The following is a 17207-nucleotide window of genomic DNA, read 5'->3' as shown; positions in this document are numbered from 1 at the left end:
TGTTGTGCAAGATGACACTGGCACAGTGTCGTCCCATCCTGTTCTCAGTCTGCACAGTTCCTGCAGGATAATTTTGGCAGACAGTATGACCGGAGATAGTAGAAGATTCCCCTCCTAGTGAGAGGCTTCTGCTGGATGTTCATGTGGAACTTAAACTAATCTGACCGGATACACCACTGTACTCCATCTTCTCAAAGCATAACCAGCACAGCTTGGTGAGGAGGTGGCACCAAACAAGTGAACCTCCATCCTGTATACTTGCAGCTCTTGTGAGATGTCGCCGACCGGCCACCACAGGAACCTGAGAAGGTCAGCATCTTCTGGTGGGACCTTCACTTGGCGGAACATTGATTCCACATCCGCCATTACTGTGACTTGCTCTTGATGGAACCTTGTTAAGACGCCGATCAGACTGCTTGTCATGTCAGGCCCTTGTTTGTTGAGTGTGGTTACTTGGTAGGAAGCTCTGCAGCTCTGAAGCTCTCTACCTCCTTGAATGTCTGGTTTTCTGAGGCTTCTTTTTCATGTTGAGCATTCGTTGTTCTGCCACTGCTCTGTTTTTGGGCATTTTTACATCTTTGTTTTTCAACGGCAACCCGATGGAGTAGTGGCCGTTACCCAATATTACTGATTCAGAGACTCTGTCCACGAACAGCTGGTCTTCCTTGGACATTTCCAACTGCTCCTCTTGAGCGTTCTCAGGAAAATCACATTTGAATTCCCGAGTCCATAATTCTTCCAGTCGAACCACTGAGATGCGATTTATTTTAATCTGTGGGAATCCATGTTTTGTCCGATTTCTGATGTTCTCACGCAGCGGCCTGTTTACGGTCCATCCCAGGGCTGTGCGTACTGCATATGGCCCATCTTTGATGCTGTGGATTACTTCCTCTGGTTCCAAGGCTTTCACCACATCAGCTCCAATCAGAAAGCCGACATCCACGTTGATAGAAGGGATTCATACACCTTGCAGATGTGACCACTTATCCACATCTTCTTGAGTCAGAATGTTCTCTTAACTCACGGGGGTATCCTTTTGTACGAAGACCTCAGTGAGCTCGATGAAGTCATCGCCTTCTAGGCTGCTCACTTCTAGGTCTGGTACAGCTTTGCAGGAGACTGCCTTTTGTTCACATTTTTCCTTGCAGGTGAAGATCATTCACTAGCTTGTTAGTGCAGAAGCTACTTCCGATCAGGATCATAACAGTCAGCTCCTTGCTTCCTTCTTGCTTTTACTCTCAGGACAGGTGAGCGATACTACATCCCCGGTCCATCCTGGGAGTTTGTGTCCTCTGCATCCACAAATCCGCTGACCACCTTCGGAGACTCATCCTTTGGTAAGTCTTTGGAGTCCAAACACATCAACATGGAGTTCTTGGAGTTCTGACAGGAAGATGAAGACATTGGTGGTGTTGATCCTGGTTCATGGTGAGATATCTTCTTCCTGGATCTGATCATTGCTTCAGTCTCACATCATTTCTCTCACGTCTGTGCCTTCAAACAAAGTCAGTGACGACCTGTTTAAACTTCCATTAGTTATTAGTTTGTCTGTGAAGCAGAGTCTGATGTTCTGTTCACGTCCACTGTTTCTAATCATGTAATCTGTAAATGTAACATCGAGTTTATTGTCTCTTCTGACATGAGCAACACAACACAGGAAGAAATGACCTTCTTCAAAGGCCACGATGAAGCAACTAGACAAAAAGGTGTCAAACCCTGAGAATATAGAAAGTATAAAAATATATCCTGTGTATATAAGATGACATAGCACATGACAATATATCATGTACATATAAATAATATATAATTGGTTTTATAAACTCTCTATAAAGTGTGTTTGTCTTCCTGCAGACATTCTGTGACCCCCTTGTAATCCCTGGTCAATCTGTGCATTTATTTTTATCATATAATGATGTAAATACGTTTAAAATGTTTCATAGGCTTCACCAATGTCCTTTTCCTTATATTACATAAATATCCCAGTGTTGTGCTAGTGAATCCTTTTTAAGTGCACTCATGGTTTCATCACGGTCCTTAGTCGTCCTTTAACATTACTGTCATAAACTGAATAGACTGGCGGGTGTCTCTGGTGTCTATGATTACTAATCCTCTCACACTGTTGTTTTCAGTGTCTTAGTGAATATGTTGTCAGTTAATGTGGAACAGTGAGGTGTGATTCTAGGTCTGGTGATTTGGATAAAGGCCCATACCGTACATTGTATTAATGAATTCCTCAGTCTTTGTGCTTATTAGGATTGAAAAGATCGATGTTAATGTCACCACAGATGAAAACTATTTTTGATTCATCCTTGAAAAGACGCCTCGGTCCAGTCCTGAAATGATTCAAACCTAGAGCCTGGTGCTCTATATTTGCAGCTGATTATTACATTTTAGTTTTTTCTGCTCTGCTCTATAGTTCAGGTGATGGTCCACATATACGTCCACACCTCCTCCACTTTTGTTCTTTCTGTTTATATAGTTGAGTTCATATGCATCCAACTCAAAATCCATTCCTCTGTCAGCGTTGACCCAAGTCTCTGATATGACAGTAATGTAGAATGGTGTAAACTGGATTATTTAGTCCTTGATGTTATTGAAATGTGCAGACATGCTTCAGCTGTTGAAATGGATTGTGGGTAATTTGTTGTGCGTTCTAATGGTCTGATCGTGCTGTTTGTTGTGTAATCACAGCAGGTGTGGTTAATGTTGGTAAAGGCATGGTGGCAGGTTCTGGTCTGTATATTGAAAGGTTCTCAGATCCTTTGAATTGTGTCATGGTTGTGTCCTGGTGCAGGTGAAAGAGTTGTTTCAGACTGTGTCCTGGTTGTGTGTTGTGGGGTGGGTCATTATACCTTACAGACCGGCTCATGGTGGTTATTGGTACCTGTCCAGCGCCTCCATGCTCCTGGTGACCACAACCTTTTCTTGCTCTGGCGTTCTGTTGAGTTTAATGAATATTTTACAATTATTGGTCTGTGTGCTTGGATTTTCTCTGGTTTCTTAAGTTTTGTGCTTTTCTTGCTACGTGGAGTTTGGTTTTGTGAGATGCTCATTTATGAAGACATTTGTCCCTTTCAATGTCCTTCCCTGTTACAGTGGTGTAACCTCGTGTCTGTCAACAAATCTGATGATGATGGTCGGTATTATTACTGTCATGTTTTCAGGTCGGAGGGTGGAGAGCCTCTATGTTGTTTAGATCCACTCCAACCCCCACTGGGTGGAGGAAGGCAGCCCCCTGTTGCTCTGCTGTTATCTAGCTGTTATCCTGCTCACTGGGCTCCCACCCGTTGTCAGTGGTCACCACCCTGGTGTATGACCGGGGCTTGATTCACAGCCCAGAAACAGTCACATTGTTGACCCTGGAGTACTGCTCCAACCCCACCACTTTATTCTCCAGCTCCACCAGGGGCCGGTCCGTTCAGAGGTAGTGGATCTGGAGCCTTTGTTTCTTCCACCAGATCCAGGATGTCTCTCTGCTGTTGTGTGACTGCAGAAATCTCCTCAGCCAAAAACTCAAGTGTCTGTTTGAGTTCATCTCCGTCCTCGGCTATCACTGCCTTCTAGCTGTTGCTATGTACTGCAGGTGTCTAGTTTGTCCACTCACGTTACACTCAGTCCATGGTCCAAAACCAGCTTTGAAACCAAGCTGTGTCCAGAACTGATCGTATTGACAGTTAGTCCGATGGCTGCAATCCAGAGTCAGTAGTAAAGAAACAGAATATAGTCAAAACGAGCACCAAACACACAAGTGAGACACACAGGAAACACATCACTACACACAGAGTTCCTCTATTATTCAACACAAGACCGACAACAGGAATCCATTCATCAGTGTCCGTGTTGTTAAATTGTTACCAAAGTCACTCCTGGATTTTATCTGCTGAACAGTTTGTGTTTCTGTTTTATTGTTTGTTTCATGATTGTTGTTATTGTTGTGTTATTTGTGGCTGTTGTCGTTCTTGGCAGTTCACCCTTGATCTCAATGGGCCTTTTTATCTGGTTAAATAAAGATGAGCGAGCTCAGAGCTAACAACAGCTTGATGATCTGGCTGCAGGTCAGGTGTAGGGGAAATAAATTATTAAACAAGTCTAATAACTGTGTTTGTTGAAAAGGGGCACCACCTACAGAGTATGCTTTACACTGTAAGGATTAATCAATTAATACTGGATCACTGTTAATTATTAGTAAATAATCAATGAGGTGTCAGCTCTCAGTACAGAGATCATCTATTTCCAGCTCACAAGCACCTTCTGACAACGACGAGTAAAATATGTGGTTTATTTACAAAATAGTGAATAGTGAATAATAAAGAATATGATGAATAACATCACAGAGTAATTTAAAATGGTGAGAATATCGAGATAAGTGAGTTTTAATGAAATGAGACTGTTAAAATAAAATTCAGCTTGTACTTTGAAAAAGTCATGCATTAAATGTGCTGAGAAAAATGCAAAAAATAAAACTTAAACACGCCAATAGGCGGGCAACAAAAACTTAGAGTTAAAAGTAAAAAGTATCATGAAGACAAAAACTGGTCTTCGCGCCTTACGATGATTTACATATCAGTGCTTTCATTTCAAGAGCATTAAATAACAGTTTTACTCCTCACAATGTTAAACTCAGAATTGAGATGAGATAGAAATGAAATCAAACACTTTCAGTGACACATCATGTCGGCATGAAAACACATTATCAGAAACATTCATTCATTTTTTTCATTTCCTTTCCTCGATATCCTAATTTATATAATTAAATAATGTTCCCAATGGTAGAAACATATGATTAAAATACTCAAATGCTAACTTCTTAAAAGTTTGGCCTAGAAAGACGATCAAAACTGTAAATTGACACAAATCACGAACTGAGTATAGATTAAACATTGTAATTTCTGTCATTATTTATTACTCTGAGCAAGAGAAGGAGTTTTCAGCCAAATCTGTGAAAACTGTGAAAACACATTCAATGACTTCAGTCTGTGAATGAAACGTAGTTCTTATTGACTGACTCATAGTTAAACTGGTTTCTCTGGTCCCTGTAGATAATGTGACCTACACTCAGTCATGTGTGAAGTCAGACCCAAAACATGCAGATTATTTCTGTCTCTCTTTGTGTGTCCTCTCAGTTTCCCAGCATGCTCTGGCAGGTGTGCTGCAGGTGTATGAGGGGGCGGAGTCTGTCCTGATAACCTGCCATTACTTGGGTTATTTACCTGTGGACCCCACAGTGATTTGGACCCGGAGCGATCTCAGTCCCAAATTAATCCACAAACGAGGAGAAACAGATGAAGTTGAACGTCAGAACCAGGTTTACAGGGGGAGGACATCGATGACGCCTGATGCTCTGGACACTGGAGACTTCAGCCTCACTCTGAGAAAACCCCACCTCTCTGACAGCGGCAACTACACCTGCTCCATCACTGATGGAAGAGAAGAAGTGAGAGTGACAGACGTACATCTACAGGTCAAAGGTCAGAAACAAACCTCAACATGAGTTCACTGTTTAAATATGTGGAGGAAGAAAAAGACTCAAGTGAAGCTTTGTGAGGTTTTACTTTCTTTCATATGTTCATTGATTCATTAATGCTGACAGAACCAGTATTAACTCTCTCAAAGACTTGAAGACCTGAAGGAAGGTGATTGGCCCTTCTCAGAGTGTTAGAGAAACGTGTAAGGAATAAGTAACTCAGGTTTTATTTGATCCATGAATGAAGTTGTAAAGCAGCAGTGTTTCCATATTATCAGGAACAGACTGAGGAGACATTCCTGGAAAGATGATGTGACGTGTTTCTGCTAATGTGATGAGATGCTTCTAATTATTTCTGTCAGTAGTTTCAAATATTTAATTTCCATAATTAAATTCAAATGAATCACACATTCTTTGAAAGTCTGTTTCAGATTTACCTGGAAGGGACATTTTGAAGTTTTAATTCTCTTGCCAACATGTCAGCTGCTCTGTGCTCTGAGTTCTTGATCTGGTGGTAACTCTGTTCACATCCACAGTAAATGTAGAAAACTTGTAGTTCTAGTAGAGAGGAGCCTCTGACAGGACGCTGAAGATGAATCCATTCCAGTTCTGACTGCTTCTTTCTCTCTGCTTGACTTCATCCACTGTTTTTTAGTTCTAGGTCAGTTCTGATGCTACAGGGTGTATCACTGCCCTCTACAGAGTAAAATCATTTACTACAGCCACTGTGTTACTGCTGCTTTAATCACTTCCTGAATTATGTTGACTTTTATGATGAACTCATCCAGAGAACTCAGTGAATGTAGAACTCACCAACACACTGGTCATTTATCAACAATGATTCTATGGATCAGTCTGAAATATTCAGGGAATAACAGAAGAAGAGGGAGCAGCCACAGTGAGCTGTTAGATGAAGAGCTGCAGACTGAACACCTCCAGCTTTCCATCCAGGAAACAAAACACCTGCCTCTACAGTTTATCTGCTTTATTGTCCTCTCAGACCTAGCAGGTGGAGGTGGAGGTGCAGGAAGGGGCGGAGTCTGTCATCCTACCATGTAAAACAAGCACTGACCTGCCTGAGGACATCACAGTGGAGTGGACTCGCTCTGAACCAGAACTCATCATGGTCCATGTGTATCAAGATGGAACAAACCAACTCAACAAACAGGACAATCTTTACTGTGGCCGAACAAAGATGAATGAAGACCTGCTGGAAACTGGAGACCTCAGTCTGACCCTGAAATACCCCACAGAGAGAGACTCTGGATCATACATCTGCACCGTCTACAGAGGCCAAGACATCCTGAGACAGAAAGTAGTGCTGCACCACCTAAAAGGTACTGGACGGACTTAGATACAGGTCAGAGGTTTAGATACAGGTCAGAGGTTTAGATACAAGTCAGAGGTTTAGATACAGGTCAGAGGTCAGAGGTCATGATTTTCTTTATGTTTCTCCACAGCACCACCTCCAGTCTGGCCTAAAGTTCTTGTGGTTCTCCTGTTTCTCCTGGTTGTTGTTCTTGGTGTCGTTGGGGGTCTTTTGTTTCATTTTCGACACTACTTCATGTCAGGTGAGTCTCTACTATGTGACCGCCTTCTGCCTAGCAGAGCCTGTTTTGCTGTGTGTTTTGTCTTTCTGGTACCTGGCTGGTAGGCGGAGCCTAGTTAGCCAACTGGGAGCACCTGGCCAGCTTCTTAGTGGCTGGCCCTTTTACCTACTTAAGCATTGGCTGTCATCTCCCATTCCTCTTTGTCGTTTTCCATCCTGAGGGCACCACGTCATTGTTTGGTTGGCGTCGGCCTTTAGTAAGTTTATTTCATCCAACACTTCACACTTATACAAAGACATTCATCTGTCAACAGACACACTGATAAAACATTGACATTCACACCCCACTTATGTTGTTATTGTTTATTATTGGTTATTCTGAATAAATTTTGTTAATGTTATGTTGCAGTGTATTTTTGCTTTTGTTGTGGCTCACAAGCTGGGTTGTGACAACTATTACACTACCCATAATGCTGATGGTAACATCTGTCCTTGTTCAGATTCAAACAGCTGCTACAGAGAGATGAAGAGAAAGTTCCAGGTTTAGTTCCAGAATCAGAAACTCATCAAACATGTCTTCAGCACTTTACAGGATTTTATTTTATTAATTTGCACAACACAACAAACCTATAGAATTAATCTTGCCTCCTTAATTCAATACATTAATAGAAAAATAATAATCCTCAAAATAATAATAATAACAATAACCAGTAGCGCTGAAATAGTTCACAGCATAAAACCAATATCCAGAAAGGATAAAATAAATAAAATGTGTGTCTGTGTGTGTGAACATCCTACGCGTATTATGTTTAAAGTGATTTACAGAAGTAGACTGGGATGAAATATGAATGTATCTGGTGTCTGTGAAGGTTCTCAGTCGTCCAGGTCATGGTAATCCAAAAAGGTGCTGAATAAAGGAAACTGGACTTGTAGAATTTCTTGAAGACGTTTCATCCGAGTAGCTTCTACAGTTCTGATAAACTAGTGGGAAATTGAGGTTTAAATAGACCAGAAACTGGGGTCACTAATTACCATAATGGCTGGTACTTACCTGTCCTTGAATGGGGGGAACTGTGTGCCTAGGCTAACTTACCCTATGAATAGAGCTCTAATGAGGCTATTGTCCATGGAACCTGGAGGCTCAATGTGTGAATGTTGTTGAAACCTCATTGGGGACAGAAGTCAAAACTGAATTATACAATAGGATGGTAAGTTTAAATCTCAGTCCACACTCCTCTGTTTAGCAGTTTTTCCACTTTGACATAGACGGCTTCCTTAACTCCTCTCTCAAACCATCTGTCCTCCCTGGCCAGGACTTTGACGTTGGCGTCCTCAAAGGAGTGTCCTTTGTCCTTCAGGTGGAGGTGGACTGCTGAGTTGTTCCCTGATGAGCTGGCTCTCCTAATGAATAAACTGGAATAAGCTGTGCTCTTCTTCAGCACAAGGAAGAACGTCACCATCCCCTATGTAGCTGGTGTATCCAAGAAACTGAGGAGAACTCAGACAAAAACAGAGTAATGTAGTGTTGCTATTCGGTGTAGTGAGGAATGTACAGACTTGTACATTGGGGAAACTAAACAATCAATCCACAAGCGCATGGCCCAACACAGGAGAGCCAGCTCATCAGGAAACGACTCAGCAGTCCACCTCCACCTGAAGGACAAAGGACACTCCTTTGAGGATACAGCTGCTGCTGTCTCTACAGCTGATGATGTGATGTGTTGTCCTCTCAGAATACCAGGTGGTGGTGGATCCAGGTGAGGAGTCTGTCCAGCTGCCCTGCAAAACCATAACTCGCCTTCCTAAAGACACTAGAGTGGAGTGGACGGACAGAAAGAACACGAAGGTCCATGTGTATGAGAACGGTTCTGACCGTCCTGAAGAACAGAACCAGTTTTATAGAAACAGAACGAAGATGAAGAGAAACCTGAAAACTGGAGACCTCAGTCTGACCCTGAAATACCCCACAGATGTAGACACCAACACCTACATCTGTAGAGTCTACGACAAGGAGGGAGAGATACTGAGAGAGAAACAAGTGATACTCAACGTGAAAGGTTTGTTTCTTTCTTTCTTTCTTTCTTGCTGCTGTCTCTACAGCTGATGGTGTGATGTGTTGTCCTCTCAGTCCTCCAGGTGGAGGTGGATCCAGGGGCGGAGTCTGTCCAGTTGTCCTTCAGAACCACAGAGCTGCCTGGAGACACTATAGTGGTGTGGTGGGACAGAAACTTCAGGAAGGTCCATGTGTATAAGAACGGCTCTGACCGTCCTGAAGAACAGAACCAGATTTATAGAAACAGAACGAAGATGAATGAAGACCTGCTGGAAACTGGAGACCTCAGTCTGACCCTGAAATACCCCAGAGATGGAGACAGTGGATGGTTCATCTGTTTAGTCTTTGACAAGGAGGGAAAGAGACTGAGAGAGAAAAGAGTGGAGCTCACAGTGAAAGGTTTGTTTCTATCTATCTATCTATCTATCTATCTATCTATCTATCTATCTATCTATCTATCTATCTATCTATCTATCTATCGATCTATCTGTCTGTCTGTCTGTCTGTCTGTCTGTCTGTCTTGTGTCTCTAACTGTCTTGTGTCTCCTCTCCAGACAGAGTCCAGGTCCAGGATGTAACGTCTCCTCTTATGGCTGAAGAGTCAGTTTGATCAGGTTGTTGATCTTTGATCATTGATCAGTGAAGGATCTGATGGACGATGGATGAAGAGAGGAGGACGCTCTGTCACCTCCTGGTCCTGGGGCTCGTTGCACAAAATCAAGATAAGGGATGAAGCTGGGATGTGTTGATTATCCTGGATGAACTTATCCAGGATCTGGTTGCACATAAGTGAGACGTTACCATAGAGATTTACGGTATTACGGTATTCTGTGGAGCTAGCATGCTCCAGACCAAGCTAAGTTCCAGGATTTATTTAATCTCATGCTTTATCTCAGTCACCACAAATGGACAGTGGAGGCATGTTGTGTTATGTGCTCAGCCACTGACTGTTTGACTCTATTTCTGGTTAATGTTGGGCTTGTGTTGTCTTAGTGGATCTGTGACGCAAAAAGAATTTTAAAGTTTATATACAGAGAAGCCACCGTGCTTATGTAAGTTGCGTCTTCGGACTGTTTACCTGAGAGACCTATATTTTGTTAACCTGTTGCTAAGAACTGTTAAATTGAAAGTGGTTAACGTTTGTGCTGAGGTCCCATTAGAAAAGTAAAGCTGAGTATTTTACTGTTGAGAACTGGTGTGGTATGTTTTGTTACGCTTTAAATGTGAGAGATGAGCGAGCCAACCTCAGGGGGGCGGTCCTAAACATGGCCTCCTCCTTCCTCCATTTTGTTTTGTGTCTCACTCCTTGTTGTCGCTCCACAGCGCCCTCCTGGTCGGAAAAGGCCGTAACAAGCAACTGACGTTTTTTTTCTACTCTGTACATAGAAAACTATAGCGCCACCGCGCTAGAGTATTGAACGTCCTGCTTGCTCTTGTCTTTTTCTACCCTGTATATAGACAGCGCCACCGCTCCACCGTTCAACAGCTGAAAGCTCTGAACTGTATTAAATGTAAAGCTTTCATAAAGTTCTGAATTACTCATTCAGTTATTTCTTTGATATTCGGATTAAAGTTTAGTTGTCATTCATGGTTTAATTGTTTAAATGTAAGGTTTGACTCAGAATACTTTTATTTTGTTGCTGTTGCTCCCATAAGGTTACAGCGAGCAAAGTGATCGTCAGTATATCTGGGAAATACATCAAAAACTGCTGCAAGCTGAGGATCGAGCCAATACGGCAACATCGACACAAACAACTTGCAAAAGTAGAATTAACAAATGTTAAAAGAATGCTTAACCACACTCTTGAACAAGGAGAAAGACATAGCTCTTTTTAGGAGGGAAGAAAAGATGTCTGAGTTTGATGAATGTCAGGGGTATGTAGAGGTGAGGACCCCAGAGCTGGACTGAATGATGAGGCCGGAAGTTCAAACAAAAAGTTCTTAGTAATTAACAAAAAGCGCTGCTTATGGCAGGTAAATACAAAAATCAAAGAAAGAATCATGGATGTGACAGGGAGACAAGAACATAGCATGGAACTAACATCAGGTAAGAGACATCAACAACAATTCAAGAATATAAATACACATGAGGGACGACGAGACACAGGTGAGACGGATCAGGACGAAGACACCAGGAGAAACCAGTTAATAATCAAGGGACACATGAGGAAACACAGACAGGAAATCAGAAACTTAACAAAATAAATACAGGAAACACAAAACATGACCTAGACAGACATGACAAACACTCAAGGAAAAAAACGACAGACGGGAAACTGAGAAACTTGACAAATAAAACATGAAGCTCAACACAAACACAGGACAAGGACAGAAAAACCATGACACTGAGGGAAGTGTCCTCTCACCATGTGTCACAGGAACCTGACTGTGTAGGAGAATCTCCACTCAGCAACACTCCTACCTACATAGTATGTGAACCTACATGGTCTGTGAACCTACATAGTATGTGAACCTACACGGTATGTGAACCTACACGGTCTGTGAACCTACACGGTATGTGAACCTACATAGTATGTGAACCTACACAGTATGTGAACCTACACGGTATTAACCTACACACAGAGACCTTAACAAGATCAGTCATAACATCAGTGTCTTTGAGCCAACTCCTGGTGGCTCAGACCAAACCAGTCAGTGTCTCAAAGACACTCAGTGCGTTTACATGCACGTGAAAAAAATCAATTGTTGCCTTAATCGGACTCTAACAGGAAAACTTTAGTGCATGTAAACTCTGATTAAAACCAGAGTTCTCATTATCGCCCACATAATGCGATTGGAATTCGGTTTTCTCCAGCATGTAAACGGTAATCGCAGTTTACTCGCTGGCGTGTGACCCAGGAACTAACACATCCAAGAAAACCGGTCGCAGAAGAAGAAGAAGAAGAGAAACTGAGCCGCTAGAACCGACCTGGGCATTTTACACATTCGGCCCTTTGGGAAACCCCGTCTGGGTTCTCAGTCATAAGCACAAATGCTGTGCATGAAACACGACTGTGTTGCTTTTATTTTGAGCCATGATGTGTTATTTACGTCATGACGCTGTTAGTTCGTCAATTCTTCATAAAGTAAGACTGAAACAGCTTCTTGCATCTATTAACCCTTTAAAGCCTGAACAAATCGCTGGCATCCGTCAAAGCGTCTGATTATAAATTACCGTAAGTCACAGTGGTTTGGTTCTATTGATAATATTCATTGTGATTAAACACTGGTTAGTTGTGCTTTTGCCTTTAAAACCTTCGTGACATCTCAATAAATAACTAACTTTGTTTTTACCAACAAATTCCTCCAAACTAGTCTCTCTTGCTGAGGCTCCGTGATCGTTGCTCTCCAACCTGCAGCCACAGCAGCATCTTTACCGTAATGGCAGCGTCTTTTCTAGAAAGCGCAACTAGAATATTACGGTAATTCAAATTCAGCAAACTTCTCTTTGTGGGCAGACGGACGTTCAGGTCTTAAAGGGTTAAACATTTATTGAGATTTATTGAGATACAGAAAATAATTCATGTAGCTACATGGTCACTTCTTGGTTCACTGACGTTTTCCAAAGAGGACGAAGTTTCCAACATTCAAATGCGTTTTATCCAAAACTACAGATCGAATGTGTTTCATTTTCATCTTCAACCTACAGCAAAACTCATAAATTTAAATAAATATTTACAGAATATTCTTATGTTTCTGATTACCAGTAGCAGCTTATCAACATATATAATTTACTGCTTTTTACAATGGGAGAAAAGTAATATTGAGCAGAATTACATTCAAGTTATCGTTTGGTTTGGCTCCAACACAGTTCAGGTTTTTCATGTGGCCCCTGTAGAAATTAATTACCCAGCCCTGATCTAGAAGAACCGCCTGAGGGACAGCGCGGATCTTACCTGCACCAGAAGAAACGTGAACATTACGTATAAGATTAAAAATGTTGTATTATCCGTCTGGTTGTTGTTTAAATGTCTGACACATGAACGACTCTAGTTTATTATATCACGTAATAGATCAACCAGAAATCGGGCCGTATTAACGTGGTATTAACCCACTGAAAAGACACGTGTGACGCCCTAGTGTGGATGGAGGAGAACAGTTATTAGATTTTCTTGCATGTAAACTGGGACAAGGACTGTAGTCAGAAAGTAGAGTTTAGAGCAAAGCTCCATTAAACTCTGCATGTAAACACACTGAGTGACTTCTACCTTCTACCTCCAGATGTCAGCAGGTTCACTGCATCAGTATCAAGGTTGTTGTTTCAAACCACATCCTTCTAACTTTGAACTCTCTCCTTTTTGTAGCACGGTGTGATGATGACAACGCTCATACACATGTTTCCTTTGCAGATTTCTGAGACCATAAAACAAGCTTTTTAGCACATTCCAGGCCAACGAACCAGGATTTCAGACTTTTCCTACAGACGGTGTTTGTCTGCTGTTTGTCTTCTCGGCTCCTGAGATAAACACCGTAAATAAATCAGAACTGGAGGAACTCTCTCTGACTAGAACTACAAACTGTGACATGTTTAATCCATACTCAGCTCGTGATGAGTCACTTTACAGTTTTGACTGTTTTGTTCTTTTCGGCCCTAAACTGGAAAAGTTAGGCTTTGAATGTTTTCATGATACGTCTCCACCATGGAGTCACACTGCCATCCAGAGGCTGGTTAAGGAAATGTCTTAGGAATGTAATGTTTCCCCTTAGTGTTTATAATCTACACTGAGGTCACACCCAATAAGAATAAATCAGGTCCTAGGTTCTCAGCTAAAGATGGTGAATTCACTTAATTAAGTAAGAGACGTCATCACTTGAGTGAGAAAAGGTGGCGCCCCTGAAAACCTACTGTACGGGCAAAAACCACGATATGTAAAAACACAAACATTTAGCAGATAGAAGACAACAAATAAAACACTTCCTGTTTGCTTTAAATCGAGACACTAATACCTGAAGCATCAAAATGTTTTCTTTACCCTTTAAATCAATAGAACAGTTTAAGTTCCTTCAACCAAAATGAATTGTTTTTAATTTGAGGCCAAACTCATGAAAATTAACTTATGGGATGAGACTTTTAGCTTATTTGTGAACTAAATCAAATTGTTGTTCTCTTTTATTAATCCCTTCACTTCTGAAATAATTAGATGTGTTCCTATTATTGTAGCTGCATCCACACCAACTAAATGCTCGACATATGATTTCAGCTGAATTTTATGTCTGTCAAGCATTAATAATATTCTTGTAGATATTTTCAATTGGTCATCGGACGTATTTCTCAGTTTTATTACTGACAGTCACTTTTTCTTGGGTTGTTACCGACACCAGGGTCTGTTTCACAAAGCAGGTTCAACAAACCCTGAGTCTAATCCTGAACCCTGAGTCTAATCCTGAACCCTGAGTTTAATCCTGAACTCTGAGTTTAATCCTGAACTCTGAGTCTAATCCTGAACTCTGAGTCTAATCCTGAACTCTGAGTCTAATCCTGAACCCTGAGTTTAATCCTGAACTCTGAGTTTAATCCTGAACTCTGAGTCTAATCCTGAACCCTGAGTTTAATCCTGAACTCTGAGTTTATTCCTGAACCCTGAGTTTAATCCTGAACCCTGAGTCTAATCCTGAACTCTGAGTTAGAAAACTCAGAGTTTAATCCTAAACTCTGAGTTTAATCCTGAACTCTGAGTTTAATCCTGAACCCTGAGTTTAATCCTGAACTCTGAGTTTAATCCTGAACCCTGAGTTTAATCCTGAACTCTGAGTTTAATCCAGAACCCTGAGTTTGATCCTGAACCCTGAGTCTAATCCTGAACCCTGAGTCTAATCCTGAACTCTGAGTTAGAAAACTCTGAGTTTAATCCTGAACTCTGAGTTTAATCCTGAACTCTGAGTCTAATCCTGAACTCTGAGTCTAATCCTGAACTCTGAGTCTAATCCTGAACTCTGAGTTTAATCCTGAACTCTGAGTCTAATCCTGAACTCTGAGTCTAATCCTGAACTCTGAGTTTAATCCTGAACTCTGAGTCTAATCCTGAACTCCGAGTCTAATCCTGAAGTCTGAGTTTAATCCTGAACTCTGGGTTTAATCCTAAACTCTGAGTTTAATCCTGAACTCTGAGTTTGATCCTGAACCCTGAGTCTAATCCTGAACCCTGAGTCTAATCCTGAACTCTGAGTTAGAAAACTCTGAGTTTAATCCTGAACCCTGAGTCTAATCCTGAACTCTGAGTTTAATCCTGAACCTGAGTCTAATCCTGAACCTGAGTCTAATCCTGAACTCTGAGTTAGTAAAATCTGAGTTTAATCCTGAACCTGAGTCTAATCCTGAACTCTGAGTTAGAAACTCTGAGTTTAAATCCTGAACCCTGAGATTTAATCTGAACTTGAGTTAAATCCTGAACCTGAGTCTAATCCTGAACCCTGAGTTTAATCCTGAACTCTGAGTTTATTCCTGAACCCTGAGTTTAATCCTGAACCCTGAGTCTAATCCTGAACTCTGAGTTAGAAAACTCAGAGTTTAATCCTAAACTCTGAGTTTAATCCTGAACTCTGAGTTTAATCCTGAACCCTGAGTTTAATCCTGAACTCTGAGTTTAATCCTGAACCCTGAGTTTAATCCTGAACTCTGAGTTTAATCCAGTAACCCTGAGTTTGATCCTGAACCTAGTGCTAATCCTGAACCCTGAGTCTAATCCTGAACTCTGAGTTAGAAAACTCTGAGTTTAATCCTGAACCCTGAGTCTAATCCTGAAGTCTGAGTTTAATCCTGAACTCTGGGTTTAATCCTAAACTCTGAGTTTAATCCTGAACTCTGAGTTTGATCCTGAACTCTGAGTTTGATCCTGAACCCTGAGTCTAATCCTGAACCCTGAGTCTAATCCTGAACTCTGAGTCTAATCCTGAACTCTGAGTTTAATCCTGAACCCTGAGTCTAATCCTGAACTGAGTTTAATCCTGAACCCTGAGTCTAATCCTGAACTCTGAGTTAGAAAACTCTGAGTTTATAATACCTCCTAATTCCTGATGTAATCCTGAACTCTGAGTTACGAAAACTCTGAGTTTGAATCTGAACCCTGATCATCACTGAAACTCTGAGTCTAATCCTGAACTCTGGTCTAATCCTGAACCCTGAGTTTAATCCTGAACTTGAGTTTAATCCTGAACCCTGAGTTTATCTGAACTCTGAGTTTAATCCTAACCTGAGTCTAATCCTGAACTCTGAGTTAGAAAACTCTGAGTTTAATCCTGAACTCTGAGTCTAATCCTGAACTCTGAGTTTAATCCTGAACCCTGAGTCTAATCCTGAACCCTGAGTCTAATCCTGAACTCTGAGTTAGAAAACTCTGAGTTTAATCCTGAACCCTGAGTCTAATCCTGAACTCTGAGTTTAATCCTGAACCCTGAGTCTAATCCTGAACCCTGAGTCTAATCCTGAACTCTGAGTTAGAAAACTCTGAGTTTAATCCTGAACCCTGAGTCTAATCCTGAACTCTGAGTTAGAAAACTCTGAGTTTAATCCTGAACCCTGAGTCAATCTGAACTCTGAGTCTAATCCTGAACTCTGAGTCTAATCCTGAACCCTGAGTTTAATCCTGAACTCTGAGTTTAATCCTGAACCCTGAGTTTAATCCTGAACTCTGAGTTTAATCCTGAACCCTGAGTCTAATCCTGAACTCTGAGTTAGAAAACTCTGAGTTTAATCCTGAACTCTGAGTCTAATCCTGAACTCTGAGTCTAATCCTGAACTCTGAGTTTAATCCTGAACTCTGAGTCTAATCCTGAACTCTGAGTTTAACTGAACTCTGAGTCTAATCCTGAACTTTTATCCTGAGAATCATGAACTCGAGTTTAATCCGGAACTCTGAGTTTAATCCTGAACTCTGGTCTAATCCTGAACTCTGAGTTATATCCTGAACTCTGAGTCTAATCCTGAACTCTGAGTTTAATCCTGAACTCTGAGTCTAATCCTGAACTCTGAGTCTAATCCTGAACTCTGAGTCTAATCCTGAACTCTGAGTCTAATCCTGAACTCTGGAAATCCTGATGTGATGATAGACAGACGTGTAAAAGAGAGGGAGACGGTGTAGGAGAACATCGCTGCTGTTAGTTTAAATGTGTCCTTTATCAATAATATTAAGGGAAAGCTTGAA

At 41.4% G+C, this 17207-nt stretch overlaps 1 protein-coding gene across 1 annotated transcript in view; it reads left to right on the top strand.

Annotated features, from left to right (window-relative positions):
- Positions 1-10627, top strand: part of LOC125009548 — a 321026-nt gene extending 310399 nt beyond the window's left edge. The window contains exons 2-7 of the mRNA XM_047587601.1: positions 5124-5468; positions 6465-6801; positions 6925-7035; positions 8747-9070; positions 9142-9465; positions 9621-10627. Of these exons, the coding sequence (XP_047443557.1) occupies positions 6588-6801; positions 6925-7035; positions 8747-9070; positions 9142-9465; positions 9621-9676 (1029 nt within the window). The 5' untranslated portion in view covers positions 5124-5468; positions 6465-6587 and the 3' untranslated portion in view covers positions 9677-10627. The remainder of the gene's footprint in view (positions 1-5123; positions 5469-6464; positions 6802-6924; positions 7036-8746; positions 9071-9141; positions 9466-9620) is intronic.
- The last annotated feature ends 6580 nt before the right edge of the window (positions 10628-17207 follow it).

This window comes from Mugil cephalus, chromosome 1, assembly GCF_022458985.1.
Source record: "Mugil cephalus isolate CIBA_MC_2020 chromosome 1, CIBA_Mcephalus_1.1, whole genome shotgun sequence".
Lineage (NCBI taxonomy): Eukaryota > Metazoa > Chordata > Actinopteri > Mugiliformes > Mugilidae > Mugil > Mugil cephalus.
This window is presented reverse-complemented; position numbering and strand designations above follow the sequence as displayed.